Source organism: Nilaparvata lugens, chromosome 3 (genome assembly GCF_014356525.2).
Source record: "Nilaparvata lugens isolate BPH chromosome 3, ASM1435652v1, whole genome shotgun sequence".
NCBI classification, from domain to species: Eukaryota; Metazoa; Arthropoda; class Insecta; order Hemiptera; family Delphacidae; genus Nilaparvata; species Nilaparvata lugens.
The window spans coordinates 35,644,063-35,667,313 of NC_052506.1; the positions used below are offsets into that span (position 1 = coordinate 35,644,063).

Genomic DNA, 23,251 nt, shown 5'->3' on the forward strand with positions numbered 1-23,251 from the left:
GAATCGGCATGGCAGGAAGCTCTCCGATTGGCTGATTCCCGAACGCTCGCTGATTGACTCAATCATTCAATCGGAGAGCTTCCTGCCCTGTCGACTCATTTAAATAACGCCTCGTGTGGCTTGGCCCTCATATTCTTGATGTTCTGCGTGCGAAAGATTTGGAGATTAGATGCATTATAGATAAGGTGCAACATCCAGGACACAGCCGAACTCTAGTACGGGTTAAATGATTCATGATGAAAACTACTACTCAGGAGAGACCATTAATTCTATTTCAATTGACATAAAGATGATAAAAAACTTTGAGTGTGACATTTCAATAATATTATTGATGATATGAGGAAATTATACTCTTCTAATGGATTTTTCCATAATTGTGGTTTTAATTATTTGTGCTAGTTATCCAAATTGAATAAAAAACATGATATAATAGTAACTATCACTTGTTTATTGGAAAATCGACAAAATAGTTTTGGTTCAAATTGAGAAAAAATCATGAATTAATAATTTGTTCAATATCATCCATTTATTATTGAAAAACCGAGAAATTACTTTCGGTTAAAATTTTTTTTAAATACATGGAATAATATTGCCTGACTATCATTTTTGTTTAGTATTGGAAAACTGAGAAATTAAAATTTCGGTTGTAACACCATTATCATTCTGCTCAAGTTTATGAGATATTGATGATGATGTAAGAATCGACATTGTTTTAAAAAAAGTATTATTAATTTGAAGTTTTTTATACAACTAGATTCATGACATCAGTGACACCTGAATGATAGTACTCATCAAATTCGTAACTGATACACGAACACATTTTCTCTTTTATCATCAAAATGAAGATTTCACGTAAAAATTGTTTTCACTTGAACAATTGTCAGTGTCAGTGTTGACAATGGAAACTTGTTTGTCAACGATGTGAATTGGTCATGAGTCCCATTTTGATGGCAGCCGTAGTGAATCCTCTAGTGGCGGAGACTCTCAACAGTGCAACATTTGTCGAAGCCAATATAACAGCGCCTTCCAAGTACATGGCATATGCTATACGGAGTGGACCGTAGGTAGAGGCCACGCCCCCGGCCGCAGTGAAGTCCAGAGGGAAAAGGAAGATCTCAGGAAATTCTTTGCCTCTCGCCAGGCCAAATAATAGAAATCCTGTCAGGTAGTAGGTTGGTATCGCCACAAATGGAAAAAACTTGAGCCAGAAAGGTGGCATTATTCTGTCACAGGCAAACAACTCTTCTGGCCAACTTTCCTTGTCATCGTTCTCCCGAGTCTGAACTGCAACACATTCACAATATAAATGCATCGATGCATCATTGACTATTTTTTGAAATGCATGGTGTTCAATTTTTTCTAGTAAGGAAATTATTATTGTAATTCTTCAAGTTTAACGTGAAAAGCTTCACAATAATAATATTAATATTTAAGCATTGCAGTATTTTGAGAAAAATCGAAAGTTGATTTCTAGATGTGGAAATATATTAAATCATATTCCCTTAAGTATTTTGGAATTTCATTAAGTTGATTATTTCTAGATATTAATCAACCTTCAATTTTTGATTTATCTCCAAATACTGCAATACTTGAATAATTATTGTGAAGCTTATCACGTTATGATTGCGCTTAATATATTCATATCTACTCAATACATAGTGATTTTTTATACTGTTGAAGGTGTTGTGAAAGGGCATGAAAATTACGCCTAAAACCTGAGATACGCCTAAAATCTGCACTCTTCTGTGTTTTCTCAGCTTGATCAGGAGCAAATGAACAGAAAATGTTCAAATTTAGTACAAAGTCTCAGCTAGGTTCTAGAAATTCTGTGTTAGAAGGCTTCAAAATTTCGCCGAAGGTATACGCCCAAAGTAGGCGTTTTTCTGCTTTTTCTCAGTTTTATGAGAAGTAATAATAAGTGATAGAAAAGTTTGTAATTTGGTTCAGTGGATCAACTGAGATGTATTAATGTTCTAATAAGAGCGTTTGGAAATAATTGGGAACGCCAAAGATAATAGGCGTTTTATGCTTTTTTAAGCTTTTTTTTCAAGAAGAAGTAGAAATAATTAGAAAACGTTTAGATCTGTTCCATAGGTTCAGCTAGAGTCTAGAGAAGTACCGTATTCAAGATTCTGCTAAAGGGTTTTCTTTCAGGAAGGACTGAACTACTAAACTTCGCGAAAGTGTAAACTCGATACACAGGCTTTGTTTGGGAATGGCGGTGCTAATTTGAAGGGTTCCTTTCCTATAGATTCTCAATGCATTCTTTTAGATTTTTCAAGTACACTAGATAGAACATGAAAGGGTGAATATGAATGTTTTTTATGAAAGTTCTTTAGCCTACATTATTCGCTTCAAAGAACTGGACTTGAAAACAATAATTCTCATATCTTAATAACTTATTCTCATATCCGTACAGAAACGTACAGCGAGGCTGAGCTTAGGGTCTGAAAGTGTTTTGTAGAGAGAGATTCAAAAGTTTGCCAGTGATACGACCAAAATCGGCATTTTCAAGTATTTTTGCATTTTTTCAATCAACGAGCCTGTAAGTCTGTATTTGACTACCGGTATGTAACGGGAGGAAGCAAGCTAAAATTAAGAATGCAGTCGAGGGAAGAGAGTCCTATAATCAAGATGCCTTTTATTATAATTTATAACATGAATATGATGAAAAGAGTCAAAGCGTGTAGACTATGGTATAATCTCAATTGGCGGTGGACATTCTGAGGATGTTATTTGATAATCTTTAGTAATAATTTTAGAAATAAGAAATAAAATATTATATTTTCTTTGTATTCAATAACTCAACATATTTTTTACAACTGAATTGTCGTTTTATAAATTAGATTAAAAACTGGGTAACAGGACTAGGAATCACTCTGTATAATATTTTGCTGAGGGTGATGCTCATGTGAACTCTAGGTTTGTGCGTATGTAATTACGTTTATAAAACGTAGTTATATTATGCTTACAATTACGGAATTTACGATGAGGAAATATTACAATTTATAATTTGTTATTGTAAGATAGGGCTGTAAAATCTGACAAAGCATTTATTGGAACGGTCCACTTGTTACTCGTTCCGCTACTACGTAGACATCATGTCGTCATTTTGTCTGTCTGCGCTGACCAGTGACGTCACACTCACGGTTCTTTGCCACTGCTCTAATCAAGTTGGTTTTCTATACTTTTAGTCGTGTTATTTTGCCGTTGCAATTTTAATATTTGTACTATTCGATTTTTTGGAATTTATTTTGTCTTTAGGCATCTTACTTTCTAGATATTTGTTACTTTTTCACCATATGTTTGTAAACGTGTTGCTTACGTTTCAAACACATCCGGCATCTTCCTTCTTTCAACAAGCATTGTAGCGTCTTCTTGTCTTTTGCAATGGTTCTAGTCGAGGGTGCATTTACGCCTTCGGTCTAAACCTTTTATCCATTTTCATTGGACCTACGAAACGTTTTTAAAAGTGAGTTATTCTTCAAATTAATTCGTTTGTTCTATTCTTCAATTGTGATTCAATTATTCATCGATTGCTTCACATATTTACTCTGATAAACTTTTGATAAACTTTGTCAAAAATTGCAACCTCGTGTGGGCGTTTATCGCTATTTATTTGATCTACGGAACGTTTTTAAAGTGTGAATTACTTCTGCAAATTAATTCATTTATTCTATTCTTCAATTGTGATTCAATTATTCATCGATTTCTTCGCATGTTTACGCTGATAAACTTTGTCAAGTTCACAACCTCGTGTGGGCTTCAATTGCCATTCTTCTAACTATTGGCTTCACCTCGTGTAACTCAAACTTTCAAGTTCATCATCTCTACCGTTTGGAAATCATTCTAAAAATTCCACAACTTGAAAGTTGGATTATTCATTTGGGATTCTACATGCTCCTGCCTACATTTCCACTGGGGGATTCGCCTGCCGTGGTGGACGTTTCCATTCTTGTCATCGCATGGCCAGATCACATCATCGCTTGCTGATGTCCTGTTCCTGTGGGTATTGCGGAGTCATTGCCTGTCTGCCTGGCTGCATTTCCTCTTCAAAATTTTATTCAGGTTACGTAAATCGTTCTATTCAATTTTCATTTACGTATGTATCATAATTGTTTTATTAATGTCTATCTTGACATTCAATTCACTAAGGCCATTGATGCCTATTAATTGTTTTATTAATGTCTATCTTGACATTCAATTCACTGAGGCCACAGACGCCTATTAATTGATCTATTAATGTCTATCTTGACATTCAATTCACTGAGGCCACCAACGCCTATTAATTGATCTATTAATGTCTGTCTTGACATTCAATTCACTGAGGCCACCGACACCTATTAATTGATCTATTAATGTCTATCTTGACATTCAATTCACTGAGGCCACCGACGCCTATTAATTGATCTATTAATGTCTATCTTGACATTCAATTCACTAAGGCCACCGACGCCTTTTAATTCATTGGATTTGACAGCTACCCTTGGCTTTACAAGTGATTTTCTGAGGCCACTGTCGCCTATTAATCGTTCTAATTGATGTCTGTCTTGACACTCAATTCATTGAAGGCCCATGTCGCCTGTATTTAACCTGGACAATCTTTACATTGTATTTATTAGCTACCCTTAGCTCTTAAGTGTCAATCTAAGGCCACTGACGCCTATTTATCGTTCTAGTGATGTCTATCTTGGCATTCAATTCACTAAGGCCACCGACGCCTATTGATTCATTGGATTTGACAGCTACCCTTGGCTTTACAAGTGATTTTCTGAGGCCACTGTCGCCTATTAATCGTTCTAATTGATGTCTGTCTTGACATTCAATTCATTGAAGGCCCATGTCGCCTGTATTTAACCTGGACAATCTTTACATTGTATTTATTAGCTACCCTTAGCTCTTAAGTGTCAATCTAAGGCCACTGACGCCTATTTATCATTTTATTGATGTCTATCTTGACATTCAAATCACTGAAGGCCTATGCCGCATATATTTTTATGTATTTTACTTGTTGAGCACTATTTACAGCCTATTGTCATTTATTATTCCTTTTGTAAATCATTGTCATTTATTATTATTCCTTTTGTAAATCATTAAGATTGAACTTTGCAGCATTAACTTTCATTATAGCACTCAATTTTTATTCGCAATTCAGGTATCATTAATATTACCTTTTCGATTATTGTCAGGCTTCAATGGTCATTAATGTCATTGACCTAATCTCATTTAAATTTTGTATTTCTCTAACGTTTTATCATGTTGTAATTATCCCAAGATATTTGACTCAATCTACTTACAATTGTTTTCGTATGTGGCTATCTGCCTATTATTATTTTATTGTTATTAAATCTCATCTTGTTGATTCATTTAGTCTTTTATTGGTGTACTTACCACACTTCAAGCTATCAGTATTTTCATGCACAGAATTCAAAGATTCATTTGTAGGTATTAATACCAACTATCATTCACAGTCCACTGCCCTGACCTTGGATTCTGTCATAAAAATTGGTTCATCCGGGCCAGATTTCTTGACCCAGTGTTTACCTAGGATAATTGTTAATTGGACCAATTGTAAAAATTGGTCCTCCAGCCCGTTCATTTTTGATCTAGTGTTACCTAGGATAATTGTTAATTTTTATTACCCATTTCTTGGTCCATTGAACCTTAGGGTTTCAGTGACCATGTGCCTAATAGTCTAGCTTGACGCCAATGATTGGGTCCCACTTTAGAGTATATTTTATTCCATTGCACCTTTGTATGTTTATATTGTTTAATATTAAGCATTCACACACTTGTTTCAAATTTTCAGTACTGGCTGCAACTCAAAGCACGCTGTGACGTGTATGCACCAGCTATCAACTATCTTGTACCCTGAGAGACTCAACCGCACTGAACTGGTCACAGACGGCTATTGCGCATTGAGAAAACAACACACAGCAAACTACACCGCCTTGCGAGCTCGCTACTTGACTCGCCGCACAGCAAGCTTGATACAACTTGCCTCAAACGCACAGGCGTGCCTCTCTGCGTACTGGACCAGCGCCCAAAGTTGCTTGTTGGCGCAGCAATCGCATTGCTACAGTGCAGCATCGTTTCGTTCACTCAGGTTTTTCTGTTAGTTTTTAAGCATGTCCGATCATGAGGAAGATTCACTTCCTGAGCCTTCTGCTCTTTCCAATGCAAGAGACAATTTACACCACGAAATAAATTGGTTCATAACCAGCTATAGCGATTATGTTGTTGACACTGAAGCCACTTATTATCAATTGTTGACTGTCAAAAACGAACTAGGTTCACTTAGAATTAAGTATGATAAGATTCATGAACAGTTATGGAATGCAGAGTTGCAAACACAAGATATTTCAACTCATTTTGAAATACTTAATAAGTTTATCTCCATTACCTCTAAGGCAAACGCTGCATTAACTGCTTTTGAAAGCAGACAACGCAACAATGAGGCCACTGCTGGTGCTTCCCAGCGGCCAACATCTCAAAACTCACATTTGGCAAATTTTCAGTTGCCTCAGATTCCGCTTCCACGCTTCAATGGGGAGCTTTCAAAATGGCAAGTATTCTCAAGTGCTTTTACCAATATTATTGGTAATCAAGATAATATTAATGACTCATTGAAATTTTTCTATCTTCGTCAATCACTCAGTGGTGAAGCTCTTGCTAGAGTGGAACACATTGAAGCTGACGAAAATGGTTTTCAGCTTGCATGGAACCTCTTAAGGGAGAGGTATGACAATAAGAGATTAATTGCTGCCAGGGACGTCACGGCAATTGAATCTCCGCCTACCATAAAGCATAACTGTCCGCAATCATTACGGGCATTCATTGACTTTTGCAAGTCCCACATTACCGCGCTCGAAGCACTTCAACTTGGAGTCCAAATCAAGGACTTATTGTACATGCACAAAATGTTGTTTCAGTTGGATACTGCTACTGTTCGAGAATGGGAAAAGAGTGTTGGTATACACGACATTCCCACCATTGATAAATTTTGGAATTTTTTGGAATCACAATGCAAAATCATGGAAGCTGTTGCTTCAAGCTCAGCTAACCATCATCAAGGAAATGTACAGCAAAGTACATCCAACTCGGTTGGTGCTCATAGCAAGCCGAAGTTCAATCAAAATCAATCGAATGTTCAAGCTAGGATGCAGGTTACTACCTCTTCTATGTCACCTTGTAGTTTTTGTAATTCTGTTGGTCATTTTCCAAAACGTTGTAATGAATTATTGAAGTTGCAGGTTACTGATCGTTGGAATGCTGTCCGTGACAAAAGGTTATGTTATAATTGCCTCAAGCCTTTCGCACCCAATCATGTTTGTTCGGACAAATCGTGTACACTTTGTGGCAAGAGTCACCACACTGTTCTTCATAGGTCGTATCCTCAATCACGGGACACTCAGCCTACTTCTAAGGATAAGGTAACTTCAAATGTTATTCATTCTCAATCCTTTGCTCCCTCCAAGGGTAAGAATGCTGTTTTGAATTCCGTCATGGTTCAGAATGCGGAAACAACTAAGCAAGCTGTTTCTCATGCAGAACAGCCTCAGAAGAACTCTCATGTCACAATGAGCTCCACCTCATCACTGTGTTTGCAACAGCAATCAACTGTCGCTTTGTTACCTACTGCCGAGGTTTTGGTTCAAACTTCTAGTGGAGAATTTATTAAAGCAACCGCTCTTTTAGATTCTTGCTCTGATTGTAATTTGATGTCAACTAGGTTGGCTGAAAAATTGTCACTTGTTACTTTGTATTCGGACACTTTGATTCATAGTGTAGGTGAGAATAAGACCAAATCATCTATTTCTCATTCAGTTTGCTTGTCTTCATCTGATCATTCGTGGTCGGTTGAAGAAAATTGTATTGTAGTTGATAGCATATCATCTAATGTTCCTAGTATGAACATTGATCTTTCTAAAATTTCAATTCCTGTTGAACTCAAATTAGCGGATCCATTGTTTGATCAGCCTAAGCCTGTAGATCTGTTACTTGGTGCTGGCATATTTGCATCTGTTCTTCAGCCTGGTAAATTGTATCTAGCTCAAAACGCTCCCATTCTTCAGAAAACCAGTCTAGGTTGGGTCATATTTGGTTCTTGTAAAACCATTCGTCCTATTGCAGCACCTCGTTCGTGCCTCCCTGCTTCGCCTGTGGCCGCTCCCCGTAGGGTCATGTCAAATTTTCTAACTTCAAATGATGTCTCTCATCAGTTAGAGAAATCAGTTCAGGTATCAGTTCAGGAAATCAGTTCTCAATCAGTTCAGGAAATCAGTTCTCAATCAGTTCAGGTATTAGCTACTACTTCTTCTCATAGTGATGTTATCTCAGGCATAATCAATAGTTGCTCCACCTATCACAAAATTGTTCGTACAACAGTGTATGTTCTACGGTTCATTCATAATTGTAGGAAACAAAATTCAGTCGCTCTGCGCTTTGGTCAATTAGCTATCTCTGAAATTTCAGAAGCTGAAAATTGTATCTTCAAATCCATTCAAGAAGAAGCTTTCTCTGCTGAACTTAAAGCATTGCGTCAAAATCAGGAGCTATTGCCTAATAGTTCTATTAAAGCCTTGTCACCATTCATTCATTCAGATTCTCTGCTCAGAGTTGGTGGACGTTTGCAAAATGCAAATGCTTCCTTCGATTATAAATATCAAATATTGTTGCCCAGCAATCACAAATTCACTCGTGCATTGATTGTTGCTCACCATTGTCGTCTAAGTCATGCTGGTGTGCAGGCCACCATGGCCAGTGTAAGACAACGATTTTGGTTTCCCTCCACCCGTCGCACCATCAAAAGTGTATTGTGGCATTGCATAATGTGTTTTCGCTTTTCGGCTCTTCGTTCTGAGCAAATCATGGGTAGTTTACCAGCAGTCCACGTTCAGGCTAACTTTCCCTTTTATAACTGTGGTTTGGATTACGCCGGTCCTATTTCCATTCATGTAGGCGGCCCCAAATCTCGTACTTTTTCTCCACCACTCTTCAGAAAAAAGACCCACTCCTCAACCACTCTTCAGAAAAAAGGCAAATGGTTAAACAATTGTGAAAATCTCAAGGTCGGTACGGTTGTCATCTTGAAGGATCCTGGTTCTGCGCAGTCCACTTGGAAGCTGGCGCGCATTACTGAAGTTCATCCCGGTAAGGACGACAAGGTTCGAGTTGTCACTGTTCTCACTCCCTCTGGCACTTTTAAGAGAGCTATTTCGAGTTTAGCACCTCTTCCCATTGATGAGGATTATAGTTAATCCCCTTGCTCTTATGGTTCATGTTGTATTTTTAGGTTTCATTGTTTTTTTCCCCTGGTTCTCACATGGGGCCCAGTTCTCAATTTCCAATTGCCTTGCCAGATTTTACATATTTCTTACTTTTTCTTATTGTGCCATACCCCCGTATGACACAAGGGGCCCAGTTTATGTAAAATCTGACAAAGCATTTATTGGAACGGTTTCCACTTGTTACTCGTTCCGCTACTACGTAGACATCATGTCGTCATTTTGTCTGTCTGCGCTGACCAGTGACGTCACACTCACGGTTCTTTGCCACTGCCCTAATCAAGTTGGTTTTCTATACTTTTAGTTGTGTTATTTTGCCATTGCAATTTTAATATTTGTACTATTCGATTTTTTGGAATTTATTTTGTCTTTAGGCATCTTACTTTCTAGATATTTGTTACTTTTTCACCATATGTTTGTAAACGTGTTGCTTACGTTTCAAACACATCCGGCATCTTCCTTCTTTCAACGAGCATTGTAGCGTCTTCTTGTCTTTTGCAATGGTTCTTAGTCGAAGGTGCATTTACGCCTTCGGTCTAAACCTTTTATCCATTTTCATCGGACCTACGAAACGTTTTTTAAAAGTGAGTTATTCTTCAAATTAATTCGTTTGTTCTATTCTTCAATTGTGATTCAATTATTCATCGATTGCTTCGCATATTTGCTCTGATAAACTTTGTCAAGTTCACAACCTCGTGTGGGCTTCAATTGCCATTCTTCTAACTATTGGCTTCACCTCGTGTAACTCAAACTTTCAAGTTCATCATCTCTACCGTTTGGAAATCATTCTAAAAATTCCACAACTTGAAAGTCGGATTATTCATTTGGGATTCTACATGCTCCTGCCTACATTTCCACTGGGGGATTCGCCTGCTGTGGTGGACGTTTCCATTCTTGTCATCGCATGGCCAGATCACATCATCGCTTGCTGATGTCCTGTTCCTGTGAGTATTGCGGAGTCATTGCCTGTCTGCCTAGCTGCATCTCCTCTTCAAAATTTTATTCAGGTTACATAAATCGTTCTATTCAATTTTCATTTACTTATGTGTTACTTATTTGTTTTGTTGATGTCTATCTTGACATTCAATTCACTGAGGCCACCGACGCCTATTAATTGATCTATTAATATCTATCTTGACATTCAATTCACTGAGGCCACCGACGCCTATTAATTGATCTATTAATGTCTATCTTGACATTCAATTCACTGAGGCCACCGACGCCTATTAATTGATCTATTGATGTCTATCTTGACATTCAATTCACTGAGGCCACCGACGCCTATTAATTGATCTATTAATGTCTATCTTGGCATTCAATTCACTAAGGCCACCAACGCCTATTAATTCATTGGATTTGACAGCTACCCTTGGCTTTACAAGTGATTTTCTGAGGCCACTGTCGCCTATTAATCGTTCTAATTGATGTCTGTCTTGACATTCAATTCATTGAAGGCCCATGTCGCCTGTATTTAACCTGAACAATCTTTACATTGTATTTATTAGCTACCCTTAGCTCTTAAGTGTCAATCTAAGGCCACTGACGCCTATTTACCATTCTATTGATGTCTATCCTGGCATTCAATTCACTGAGGCCACCGACGCCTATTAATCGTTCTAATTGATGTCTATCTTGACATTCAATTCATTGAAGGCCCATGTCGCCTGTATTTAATCTGGACAATCTTTACATTGTATTTATTAGCTACCCTCAGCTCTTAAGTGTCAATCTAAGGCCACTGACGCCTATTTATCGTTCTATTGATGTCTATCTTGGCATTCAATTCACTAAGGCCACCGACGTCTATTAATTCATTGGATTTGACAGCTACCCTTGGCTTTACAAGTGATTTTCTGAGGCCACTGTCGCCTATTAATCGTTCTAATTGATGTCTGTCTTGACATTCAATTCATTGAAGGCCCATGTCGCCTGTATTTAACCTGGACAATCTTTACATTGTATTTATTAGCTACCCTTAGCTCTTAAGTGATATTTTAAGGCCAGTGACGCCTATTAATTGTTTTGTCGATGTCTATCTTGACATTCAAATCACTGAAGGCCTATGCCGCATATATTTTTATGTATTCTACTTGTTGAGCACTATTTACAGCTCATTGTCATTTGTTATTATTCCTTTTGCACTATTGATATCTACTTGACATTTAATTTACTGAAGGCCTATGCCGCCTATATTTTAATGTACTCTATTTGTTGAGCACTATCTGCAGCTCATTGTCATTTATTATTATTCCTTTTGTAAATCATTGTCATTTATTATTATTCCTTTTGTAAATCATTGTCATTTATTATTATTCCTCTTATAAATCATTAAGATTGAACTTTGCAGCAATAACTTTTCATTTTAGCACTCAATTTATATTCACAATTCAGGTATCATTAATATTACCTTTTCGATTGTTGTCAGGCTTCAATGGCCATCAATGTCATTGACCTAATTTCATTTAAATTTTGCATTTCTCTAACGTTTTATCATGTTGTAATTATCCCAAGATATTTGACTCAATCTACTTACAATTGTTTTTGTATGTGGCCATCTGCCCATTATTATTTTATTGTTATTAAATCTCATCTTGTTGATACATTTAGTCTTTTATTGGTGTACTTACCACACTTCAAGCTATCAGTATTTTTATGCACAGAATTCAAAGATTTATTTGTAGGTATTAATACCAACTATCATTCACAGTCCACTGCCCTGACCTTGGATTCTTTCAGGGCTACTATTATTATACTCTTGTGAAAAAAACATCATTTAAATAATTACGGTATTCAATCTTGTTTTCCATCACGAACTGCTTATTAATAAATCGTTTTTTTAATAGCAAAAAGTGATTAAATAATTAATAATGATAATACTGAGGGTGATGCCCATATAAGCTCATAGGCTTGTGCGTGGGCAATGAGTGAGAGGGATGATGATGAGAGATGAATACTAATTATTTTTAGGTAGTCGGGACCGAAGGCTTATCGTCTCCTCCAAAAGGTATTGCAAGATACTATTATTATAATCTTGTAAAAAACCAGCATTCAATTGTAAGATTAGGTACTCTTATTATACTCTAGTGAAAAGCAGCATTTAAATGAAAAAAACCACTTGCAGTCTTCATGGATTTATCGAAGGCTTTCGATACCATACCACATGATAAAATTTGCAACAAATTGGAGAAGTATGTTTTCAGAGGTCATTCATTAAAGTTCATAAGAAGTTACTTGGAAGATAGGTTCCAAATTTTAACAATAAATAACAATAAAAGCATAGAGAAACTGTCATCTTACGGCCTGCCCCAGGGAACTGTACTTTCACCAATATTTTTCATTCTTCATGTAAATGATTTGCTGAATATTAAGCTAAAAAATGGGAGAATTTCATCTTTTGCTGATGATTCAGTTATTATATTTTCAGAAAATAATTGGAATGATACTTTCATTGTTGCAGAGCAAGATATGAATATTGTGAAGAATTGGATGGACTCTAATGCTTTGAGTTTAAATGTAGAAAAAACCAATTACATAGCTTTTTCAGCAAATAGAGAGGGTAAACCTAACAATCAATATAAGTTAAAAATCCATTCGAACTGTTCTTCAATAAATCAACCAAACATTGATAGATGTTCCTGCCCTGTTATTAATAGGAAATCAAACCACAAAATCTTGGTATATGGATCGATGAGTGTCTCAAATGGGACATCCATGTAAACTTCCTATTAAAGAGACTAAAATACCTATCTTATTAATTTTATAAATTGAAAAATGTGCTATCTTTCTCAGAATGCAAACAGGTATATACGGCACTAGTAGAATCCCTAATGCGATAGGGTTTAATAGTTTGGGGTGGGACTTTCGATACCCATATTAAAAACCTCTTTCTAATACAAAAATTCATCAAAGACAATTTTAAAGAAACCTAGAACTTATGATAGTAAGATTTTGTTCAGTGAATTTGATGTTAAAACTATACGACAGTTATATCTTAGTTGCATAACAAATTACAGTTTTAAATACGAGCATAATTTCCCTCTAGCCGATGACATAAATTATAATCTTAGACCTAATACATTAAGAAAATATGAAATATATAACACTAACTCAGCTCTTCTTAGAAGGCAACTCTACTACATTAGCAGTAAATTCATAAATATACTAGAAAGTGAATTTCCACTTCATAATTTCCGAAATAATAAATACAGAAAAAGAGCCATAGAGGCATGGCTGAACTTGAATTATTTCCAATCGTTGACTTTTACACAATAATCAACTTCATATTATAAATTATACTTTCGAACACTTCATACGCTAAATTCAAGTTTATATATTACATCCCTGATTAAGCTGATTTACGACTCACACTGGCGCACAAGGAATCTTCCTTTTGCCGGTGTTTTTGCCTCACCTACTGTACTTATGCATATGAACATAAATTGAATCTTCATTTTATAACTATTATTTATAATATAAAGGATATCATTTCGTTATTATATCTAATTGAATAAATGTACGGTATGTATCTTGGTTTAAGTGCAGTAGCATATACTTATATTTATTTTTTGTAAAGCTTTTTTGTATTTTGTTTTTGGCAAATAAAATTCATTTATTCATTCAAATAATTTCTTATCCATATTATGAAATCTACACTCCAACTCAACTTTAACTGAACTTATTTAGTTTAAGGGTAAGGAGGAAAAAGGCTGACTCACTCTGATATTCCTCTCTTGCATGGATTGGATAAACGAAGGCCTTCATTCTATTCTATAGTATTTCTTCCATTTATCAGTGAATTTCAAGAGAAATTAAGAGTGACGGTACCTAGCTAGTGAATATAATGGTTTACTAACCTCTGTGAATTTTCAGCTTTACTCGCTTGGCTTTCTTCTCAAGAATATTGGCCAGTCGTGTCAATTTGACTGCTATCAAGAGGCCGATATTTAGCACAAGTAATAAATGAACAGGAATTCCAAGTCCTGCGAATATAATTGCACACATCCTTCCTACCACTGTCCTAGGTACTGGGGCACCAAAACCTGAAAACATCAAAAGAGGAAAAACGTAGAATTACTGTTATTCCTTACATGCAATTGAGAAATCGATATAAAGCTGGTTTACATTAATTTTTTCAAGGATATTCAGTAAGTTTAGTAGAGGCCCACTCTGTACCCACCTGAACATCAACTTCATATTCTAAAAATATTGTATTCAAATTAATGTAATATGGAATGTATTCTGTGGAATGTATTCATGTCCTATCTAGAGAAAAATCATTTACAATTTAAACAAACTATTTCAAGAACGTACAGTATGCACTAATTTTACACTACCAGAGAACCTCTCCACATCGGCTTTTCGCTCTCACAACGTCCAGTCAGTAAATATGGAAATGGTAAGCTATGATTTACACGATATATTATGATAATCATTTTGAATTAGATTTGTGTATAGCATTTGGATAATCTCAATCTCATGGTCCTGATGTTCCATCGTTACTGACTTGTCGCTTTGGCTTTGTATGAAACGCCACTGTTCAGAAGTTGTATGCTAGTTGTACTGGATGAGTCATTAAATGCTCAATCATTTATAAAGCTCTGAATTCAATTTGTTTGATTTCATCTTATTGTATGAGGTGCATACCTATGATTAATTTTGAGGAAAATCAATTATCAAAACTATTTGAGTCTAAAATTTCAATTTCATTTTGAACGTCAAGAAAACATATTTTTCAATGATTGAATAATAAATTTTCAAATATAATAATTGAGATTGAATTCAATTATATTTTCTTATTCATGATAATAATTTTCAATGACGTGATGATAATTTTTCATGATTGAATATTATTTTATTAGTTGATCATCGAAGAAGGTTTTATTATTCAAATAGGATCCCCAATCAAACATATATTGTCAAATTATCCTTGTAACAGAAATATTAAGCTGTTTCCAAAACTTCCACCAATTCTGTATGTCTTACAGAACAGTATGATGAATGAATGAGCTACAATCTATCTTCAAAATATTGTCATGAAATACTATATTACTTCTGTCATGAAAAGTAATATGATATAATAAATTCATATTTTTATGATTTGAGTATTTTCGACTGAAGAATATAGACAAAATTCAACATATCTAACAAGGTTTTCTACTTACATAATCAATCTAAAATGCTATTCTCGATACGGTACTTTAAATTCCGGGGGAGTTCACCCGGACCCCCTGGAGGGCCACAATAATTGTATTTAATTTGCTCAGAGGCTGATAATGTCTCACCCAAAGTTGTCAAGAGTGAAGTAGCAAACAGCAGGGATCCAGGATAGGTCCAGATCGTTCCTCTCTGAGGATATCCCGAACTGACCGCGGATAGTATGAGTGACTCATGCTGAGCAGCATAGCGTTCGATTGTTTGTCGCCAGAAAGGCTCTTGCGGAATGACTTGCCGCAAATCGGTGGCTAGACCAACAACCAGAGCTGATTGCTGACGTGTCATTTCGGCAACCTACAATCATATCAATTATCTTTTATTCCCTCTATTATTGAGGTTCTGGAACCTTTATGAAGTGATTGCCATTTTATTTTTAAAATGTCAATTAGTGATCTAGCTTATATAGTGATTCAGTCAATTTAAATGATAATAATTATGCATTGTATCATGTACTACATAACAAGTTTCTCAAGGGAATACATTTATAATAAAATCGAATTTATTTAGAAGCCTACAGTATTGTATAATAATGTGATTCAATTAGAATAGTCTGTATGAATATTATTTTATTAATATTCGACAATCTATTCAAAAGATCAGTGGAATTCAAAACTAATAGACCTAAAAATTGAATAGGAATATTTGAACATAATCCAAATTATGATGTTCATTTATTTATTCACAATGGTGACACCGGGTTATATCTCAAATGTGTTTCCTCCTACACAAATTGTTTGAATACAAATATGGAATAGGGTTTACTTATGCAGAAAGAAATAATACAAATAACAGAAATAGTAACTCCAAAAAATTGAGAAAATATAAAGAATTCAAAATTTTTAAAACTTATAAAAATTAAATAATATAATAATTATTAATAGAAAAAATGAAGAATTTACTATCAATTGAATAAAAATAACTTATCACTGAACGACGTTCCAAGCCATATCACTCACACACCAATAATTGAGTTGATCAGATCAATAAGAATTGAAGGGATTGATTGGCACATCCTACAAAAATGTATTGATTGGATTTCCCATAGAGCTAATAATGAAGATTCATTACACAGTAAATATATTTAATAATCCATGCAGCTAATCATGCTGATGAAATCTCTCAATAACTTTCTTCTGCCTTTGAGAACAATCTCAAATATGATTTCATTCATTTACTTGAAATTGAGAACGCAGATATGGTGGTGTAGGCCTAATTATGTAACTATAAAATAATTGTGGATGAAGCTATTTGTTTGGAGTATGAATGAAATCTGAGAATAATGTATGAAATTCAACCACATTAATATCAATACAATCTGGGTTACAATAGAATTTAAATAGCCAGGTACTTATTTAGTAAATAGACCAGCATTATTGATTGAAGTATTCAATGTACATAGCTTTTTGTGTACATTGAATGAATTGAAAAGAAATTTAGGTCGATTTTCACAAAGTGTTTTTTAAACACTACTTATAACTTTTGACAAAATGCTCAGATTTTATCGTACTACTCTTCATTCTTCTCGGATCGTCAAGGCGGTCCAAAATTATCCATCATACGGTAAGTCAAATGTGGTCGAAAATGAAAAATTAATTTTTCAGTGTACTTAAGCCCATATTCCAATTCACAGAAAATGACCAATTTCTATATTTAAAGCTATGTATCTCGGTAACCCGTTATTATAAAAAAGCATTACTTGACATTGAAATGTACAATAGAATCTTCTTCATTTGCTGTAAACGTTTCATGGAAAAATATGTTCGTAAAGTAAGATTCGATTGTTGAAAAAAATCCGGAAGTTGTAGAGATTTTTCTCATATTAACGGTTTTGGCAGTTCTGTGATAGGGAAAAGTGATTCAAGATGGATTTTAGGGAAATTAACTCGTAGAGGAGGAATTTATCTACAATTTGGAATCAATCGTGAGTTTCTATGATGTATCAGACCCGTTTTAGAAACTCTTGATCAACACTAGAATCACGAAAAAAATGTAAAAACTGACATCATAATTTTAAAAATATTTTGTAACTTTCGAATAGTATTGGAATCGAAAGTATTATTCATTGGAGTGGGGAGAGAGGGTAAATTTTCACATCCTCACTGGATTTAGAAATTTCATCAGAAGTATTTCACAAGATATGCAGCTTTGAATATAGAAATTTGGTAATTTTTTGTGTATTGGAATATGGGCTTAAGTACACTCAACAATACATTTTTCATTTTTCGACCGAATTTGACTTATGATGCTTGATTTTGGACCGCCTTGAATAGCAGAGAAGAATGAAGTGAAATCTGAGCGTGATCTGAAAGCGATAAAATCTGAGCATTTTGTCAGAAGTTATAGGTGTTTGAAATTTTGTTCCTTGAGGTGTCCTTATGCGCGCCTTTCCACTAGAAAATACTGAAATGAAGTGCATCTGAAGGGTGATTCTCATAGAACATAATCTCATGAACTTATGTCATTGTGCGAAATATCCATGTGAGTACAATGTAGTTGGTGATGATGGTTGAAGCTGAAAATTAGGTGTTTTTCACAATACAAGGAGCAATACTAATTGTTGACTGGTGTACCTGGGAATCTATATGAGATAGAGCACTCTACCTTATCTTAGATTCTAGAACACGAAAATACGCCCAGTGGGATTTAAAATTATACATTAAATAGTAACAATCAGAAGATAATGTTGATCCTCATAGAATAAACAATTCTATTCATGCTCCTTCAGTGAGCCTGAGCATGGCCCAGGTGAGTACAACACAAGCTAATAATGATCAAAAACTAATAATGATCATCAAAATTGATTTTTCTTCAAATTTCACTCATTCTAGAAAAATCATAATTCAGTACGGTACCCATTGAGATAGAGATCTCCGAATAATCTCATTTTATTCAGAATTTCATAATCTAAAAAAAGAAGAAAGCAAATTTTTCTGTCCGATCACTGGATTTGGCAGAAATAGCTGAGAACTGGAAAATGAACAGTTGATGAAAATACGAGGTTTTTGGGCCACTATGTATCTATCTAGCTCAAGGAAATTTTTGCAAGAAGAAATTGGTTCTGGACTTATCTCATGTATCCAAATAATTTATTTAAAAAATCAGAACTACAATATCAATTGCGAGCACATCCCCTATTCTATGTCTATATTGTCTGGACTAATATTTTAGCAAATATAAAAGCTTGGCAAGTAAGCTGCTTTACCTGAAATGTTTCCTGCGGTCCTTCAGTGAGCCGGAACATGAGTGCACCGAGCATGGCCCAGGTGAGTACAACACAAGCCAGTCCACATTGTGACAACACCAGTTTCAGTGCTCTTTGCAACTTGTCATCAGTTTGCCGCCAATCCTCTTCGGGCAGAAAGTGCAGACGAAATGGGGGAAATGGTGTTGCTTGGATTCCCACCGATTTACTTACCATGTCTTCTTTGTTAACATCAGCAGGTGACATTTGAGGAGGCCTTCGTTTCCTCTTCCTATTGCTATCTTCATCACCAACAAATCCCTTATTCGTTGCACATAGATTTCTAGCTGCAGCCTCACTTCTTATCTCATTCACTTGAGAAAACTCTATTTCAGGTACTTTGAAATCGCTCTCACAAACATTGCTATTGATAACTATGCTTGGGAGAGCTTGGTCTGCTCTCTCGATGTCTATATCTTCGTCTTCGATCTCTTCTTTTTCTAAAATGTCTTCTCGTGATTCGGTTTGTTGTATTTCATGTTGGGCAGGTCTGAATAGTTTTGTCAGCTTCAATTTTTGCCTTACTCTACTAAAATCTCTTCCCTTGACTGGTTCTCGTTCCTTCTCCTCTTCTACCTCGATATTGCTGCAATTATTATTACTTTCCATTGCATTCTTCTTATTCATAATTTCTACACATCTATCATTTGTATTCTTCTTTGCTCCTTTCCTGAAATATTTTTTCTTCTTTGTTGTCTCCTCTTCCGACTTATGTACCTCAGCCACTGTATCAATGCATGATTCATCCGCACTGTCAGACAAAGAATTATCTCTTACATGGTTTCCAGAGCCATGAGCAGGAGTCTTCATCTCTTGTTTCGTTTGCTCTGTATCATCGAATACACGACCCAATGTTTTGATTTGACACTTCCCATAATAATCGTTGATGTTACTCTTGGACTCGTTGTTCTCTTTCCAAGATTTATGTGACTTTGTCAATTTACCTATAAACATTTCTTGATTTTTGAGAGTTGTCCGATCACGAAGAGTTTTATTTCTATAGTGATTATGATTTTCTCTGGGGAATCTCTTTTCTTGACAATTTAGAACCTGTGAATGAAAAATACTCGATTAATTTTAATTTCAGACGAATAAAATCCAAACAGATTCCTATTATTAGCTGTAATTGCTCTCATATTTTATCTTTATTAGTGATGGATTTGATGAAATAGATCATGATTATCCCACAGAAAGTTGCTGTTTTCTAATACAATTAACATTATAATGTAATGTTGAAATGTGAAAATTGCTTTATTTGTAGATATACTGCATGGTTGAATGCTGGTTCTGTGTATATTTTTGAATCACCAATAATTCATACAGAAAATAAGAAATGACAAACAGCTTTTTATTATTTTATGAGGGTTCAGTAACTTTAATCATATATTCATCATGGCACAGTACCGTACCATATTTTCAGGAAATCATTATATTTTGAATAGTAGGTATAGTTCATAGTTGGGATTTTATTGATGATTGAGTCTATATAATATATAATAATTTTAAAATTCAGATACAAGTAGCATATCCAATAAATATGGAGTTGATTTGGAAAACGTTTTAATTAAAATAAATTTGTTAAGTCACTCAGGGTAATAGGGTAGTAATGGTGGCGCCTAAAGGTGCGTACAGACTTTCGCTCTGTTCCGCAACCGAACGTCACTCGAGCAGAGCGATTGATGATCGACCGGGGAGCAAGAGTGGAACGCGAGAAGAGCTAACATCTCCCGTAACGTTCATGATCGGTGCGAGTTCAGAGCGGGGGCGGAGCGTGCGCGGAGCGCATATCTGTATGCAGCTTTAGAGTACGGGGTGGCTTTGTCTACAGCCTAAGAGAAAATATTCAAATCTGTTTATCTCTTATTTTTGTCACCCGAAATGGATGTGCAACATCGATAACTTGGGGCTACTTTGTCTCGGTATAAAAATTATGATATTATGCAGAATATGATAAATATCATGCATTTCATCTAATAATACGAAATATTCATCTTGCTTGAAATTAATACGTTCTGAATTATAATTTGTTGCAGATTCTGGAGCTGCAGCCAACACTCCTCAACGGACGCTACAAAAGATCTTTGGGCAGCAGAAACTGAACTAATTCTCAATAAATAGTTTGTAACTTTTTGTGTGGATATTTTTTTGTTTCTGTTATTATTATTGAAAATTCACAGTGGGTTCAACATTGACTTAATCTCAAAAATGAACTTAAGTCTATATATTTTTCAAAATTGGATGAAATCACCCCAACCCGTGGGTATTATTGTCTCTCATTCAAAAAAACATATTTTTTGAATTGAAGAAAAATATACATTTTTCATATTGAAAAATACTCTTCAAACATTGCAGAATACAATGAAAAATATTGCAATTGATTTCTTTCAACTCAAGTATTGATTGCAAGCTATTTAAAATATCAACTCCCAAAGACCTCAGTTGACCATATTGTTATTGTGAGGAATCAGTAATACACGGTTAATTATACATTCTAAAATTAATTTATTTACAAGGAGAATGCAAATCTACCATTTATTTATTTATTTATTTGAAGATGTTGAATTATCTCTCTATAAGCAAACATTTTCTATGCATTTATTTTTTCACCACTAGAAATAAGAGATATCAGAAGTGAGAAGTGGGTTGTGGTTAAGATCCTACTTAGAATTTTCTTCAATGTGAAACATGCAGTGTTTTATTTGCATGAAACTTTTTGTAATACATAATTTCATATTATGTTATTGTAACATTGCTTCGTAACCGTAATTTTAATATAGCCTAATACACTAAACACCACATGTTTTATCAAAAGCACAGATTATAGTCCTTGTTTTCATTTTTAAGCCCACAATTTTAATTTACTCCTTGGGCAATTCAAATTATATACCACCTTGACTCGCTTACAATGAAGTGTATTAAAAGTGGATCATTATTATTTTAATCACTTACAATTTTTAAATAGTGGAAACTATTCAACAATGGGAATAAAATAGTGAAAATAATATCGTACAGTTATTTCATGCTTGTGAAACAGATTAGAGTAGCTTAATCTTAGTTCAGTTGAAATGACAAGTAGCGGAATAAATTGATTCCAGCATGAATGAATATTGGTATCACTGTGAATTATGCATTGACAAGCAAAATCAGGGCAAGTCCTGTATCACTATGTAATCAATAATCGAGAAAACATTATTATCATTCTACTAGGATCTTTAACATGGACGTGAAGCGTACTTGCATGCATTTTCTATTGTGAGTACCGTACTGTATTCCCAAAGCTATAGACCTATAGTGGTCATTACTACAGTTGACTTTCTATAATGCATACTCAGGGAATACCTTAACAACAAGATGTGTATCACAAGGATGACATTCGATGGGAATTTCACCAGGCAAGTGTTGAGAATTGCTGTAGGGATTTCGAAGGTAGACAGGACTCCTATTTGATGTTCGGTAGAATTTTCTTCTGTGCTTGGGTGTGGGCTTTTTGAGGGGTGAAGACGCTGGGGAGTATGGATCTAATATGATTGAAGGATACAGCGGCGCAACTTCTGGTAGGTTGAATTGGTGTCCATCATCCAACACCATCTTGATAACGAATTATTCTGTTCAAATAAATTATCGAATTAAAGTTTCTATGTTATCAGCAAATCTCTGAAATCTTGATTCATTTATCAACAAGGAATGGAGCCCATAATCGTTTTCCTAGTAGTACAAAATATATTAAAGTGAAGGCACTTTATTCAGTGAATCACCAATCAGTAGTGTTTCTCCTGCAGCGAGTTCATTTGACATTCCGTCTTAGTAATTCAAAACACCATAAAAACAGTTATAAAATTCAAATTCTATTTAGGTAATATTGCGTTATCTTTTTTGAATTTCAAAGTAAATCAAGTGGACTACAAATGAGTCATTCCACTCTTCTGTGTGACGATTTTTGAGGGTTGTACATTTAACAGCTCAGGCTTTTAGTCTTCAAATATAATATACTAGCATTGTTCACAGAAAAGAAGAGGTTCAAATAACGTATTTAATGTTTACCTGATAAGTACGGTTTTGGAAGTTATATACATCATCAAATACATCGACAATTCTTATTTCATGGGTTAGGCTATAGGTACTCATATTTTTTTTCAAATTCCATCTTGAAATCTGCCCTTCAAGGATAAATAATTTTAATGATATAGCCTATACCACTCAAATGCCAATGTTCAGATTATATGGAATTTGCCTTTTATGTGATGTTAATCATTTAGGGCCTATATTATACAGGGTACTACTCTTATGATACTCTATTGCAATAAGTATAAATTATTGTAGAATTCCTTCCATCCTCCACATCAAATCAGAAAGGCATAAAACAAAAGGGGGGTAAAAGAAAGGAGACGGGGCCGCCGAAAGCAATGGATGAACAGGTAGAAGCTCTAGTGACCCTTCAGTGGTCGCCTATTGTTAATGAGTTTCGACATTTTCGTGGTCTATTGTTAAGGATTCCACTCCGAGGAATAAA

General features: G+C 35.0%; 1 protein-coding gene across 2 annotated transcripts in view; it reads right to left on the reverse strand.

The window, feature by feature from the left end:
• Window positions 1–250: 250 nt before the first annotated feature.
• Window positions 251–23,251, reverse strand: part of LOC111047747 — a 29,062-nt gene continuing 6,061 nt past the window's right edge. For both annotated transcript variants that reach the window (XM_022333578.2, XM_039423640.1), the window contains exons 2-5: window positions 18,703–19,791; window positions 15,569–15,794; window positions 14,141–14,326; window positions 251–1,284 (exon numbers count right to left, since the gene is read on the reverse strand). In XM_022333578.2, coding sequence (XP_022189270.2) covers window positions 914–1,284; window positions 14,141–14,326; window positions 15,569–15,794; window positions 18,703–19,695 — 1,776 coding nt within the window. In that variant the 5' untranslated portion in view covers window positions 19,696–19,791 and the 3' untranslated portion in view covers window positions 251–913. The remainder of the gene's footprint in view (window positions 1,285–14,140; window positions 14,327–15,568; window positions 15,795–18,702; window positions 19,792–23,251) is intronic.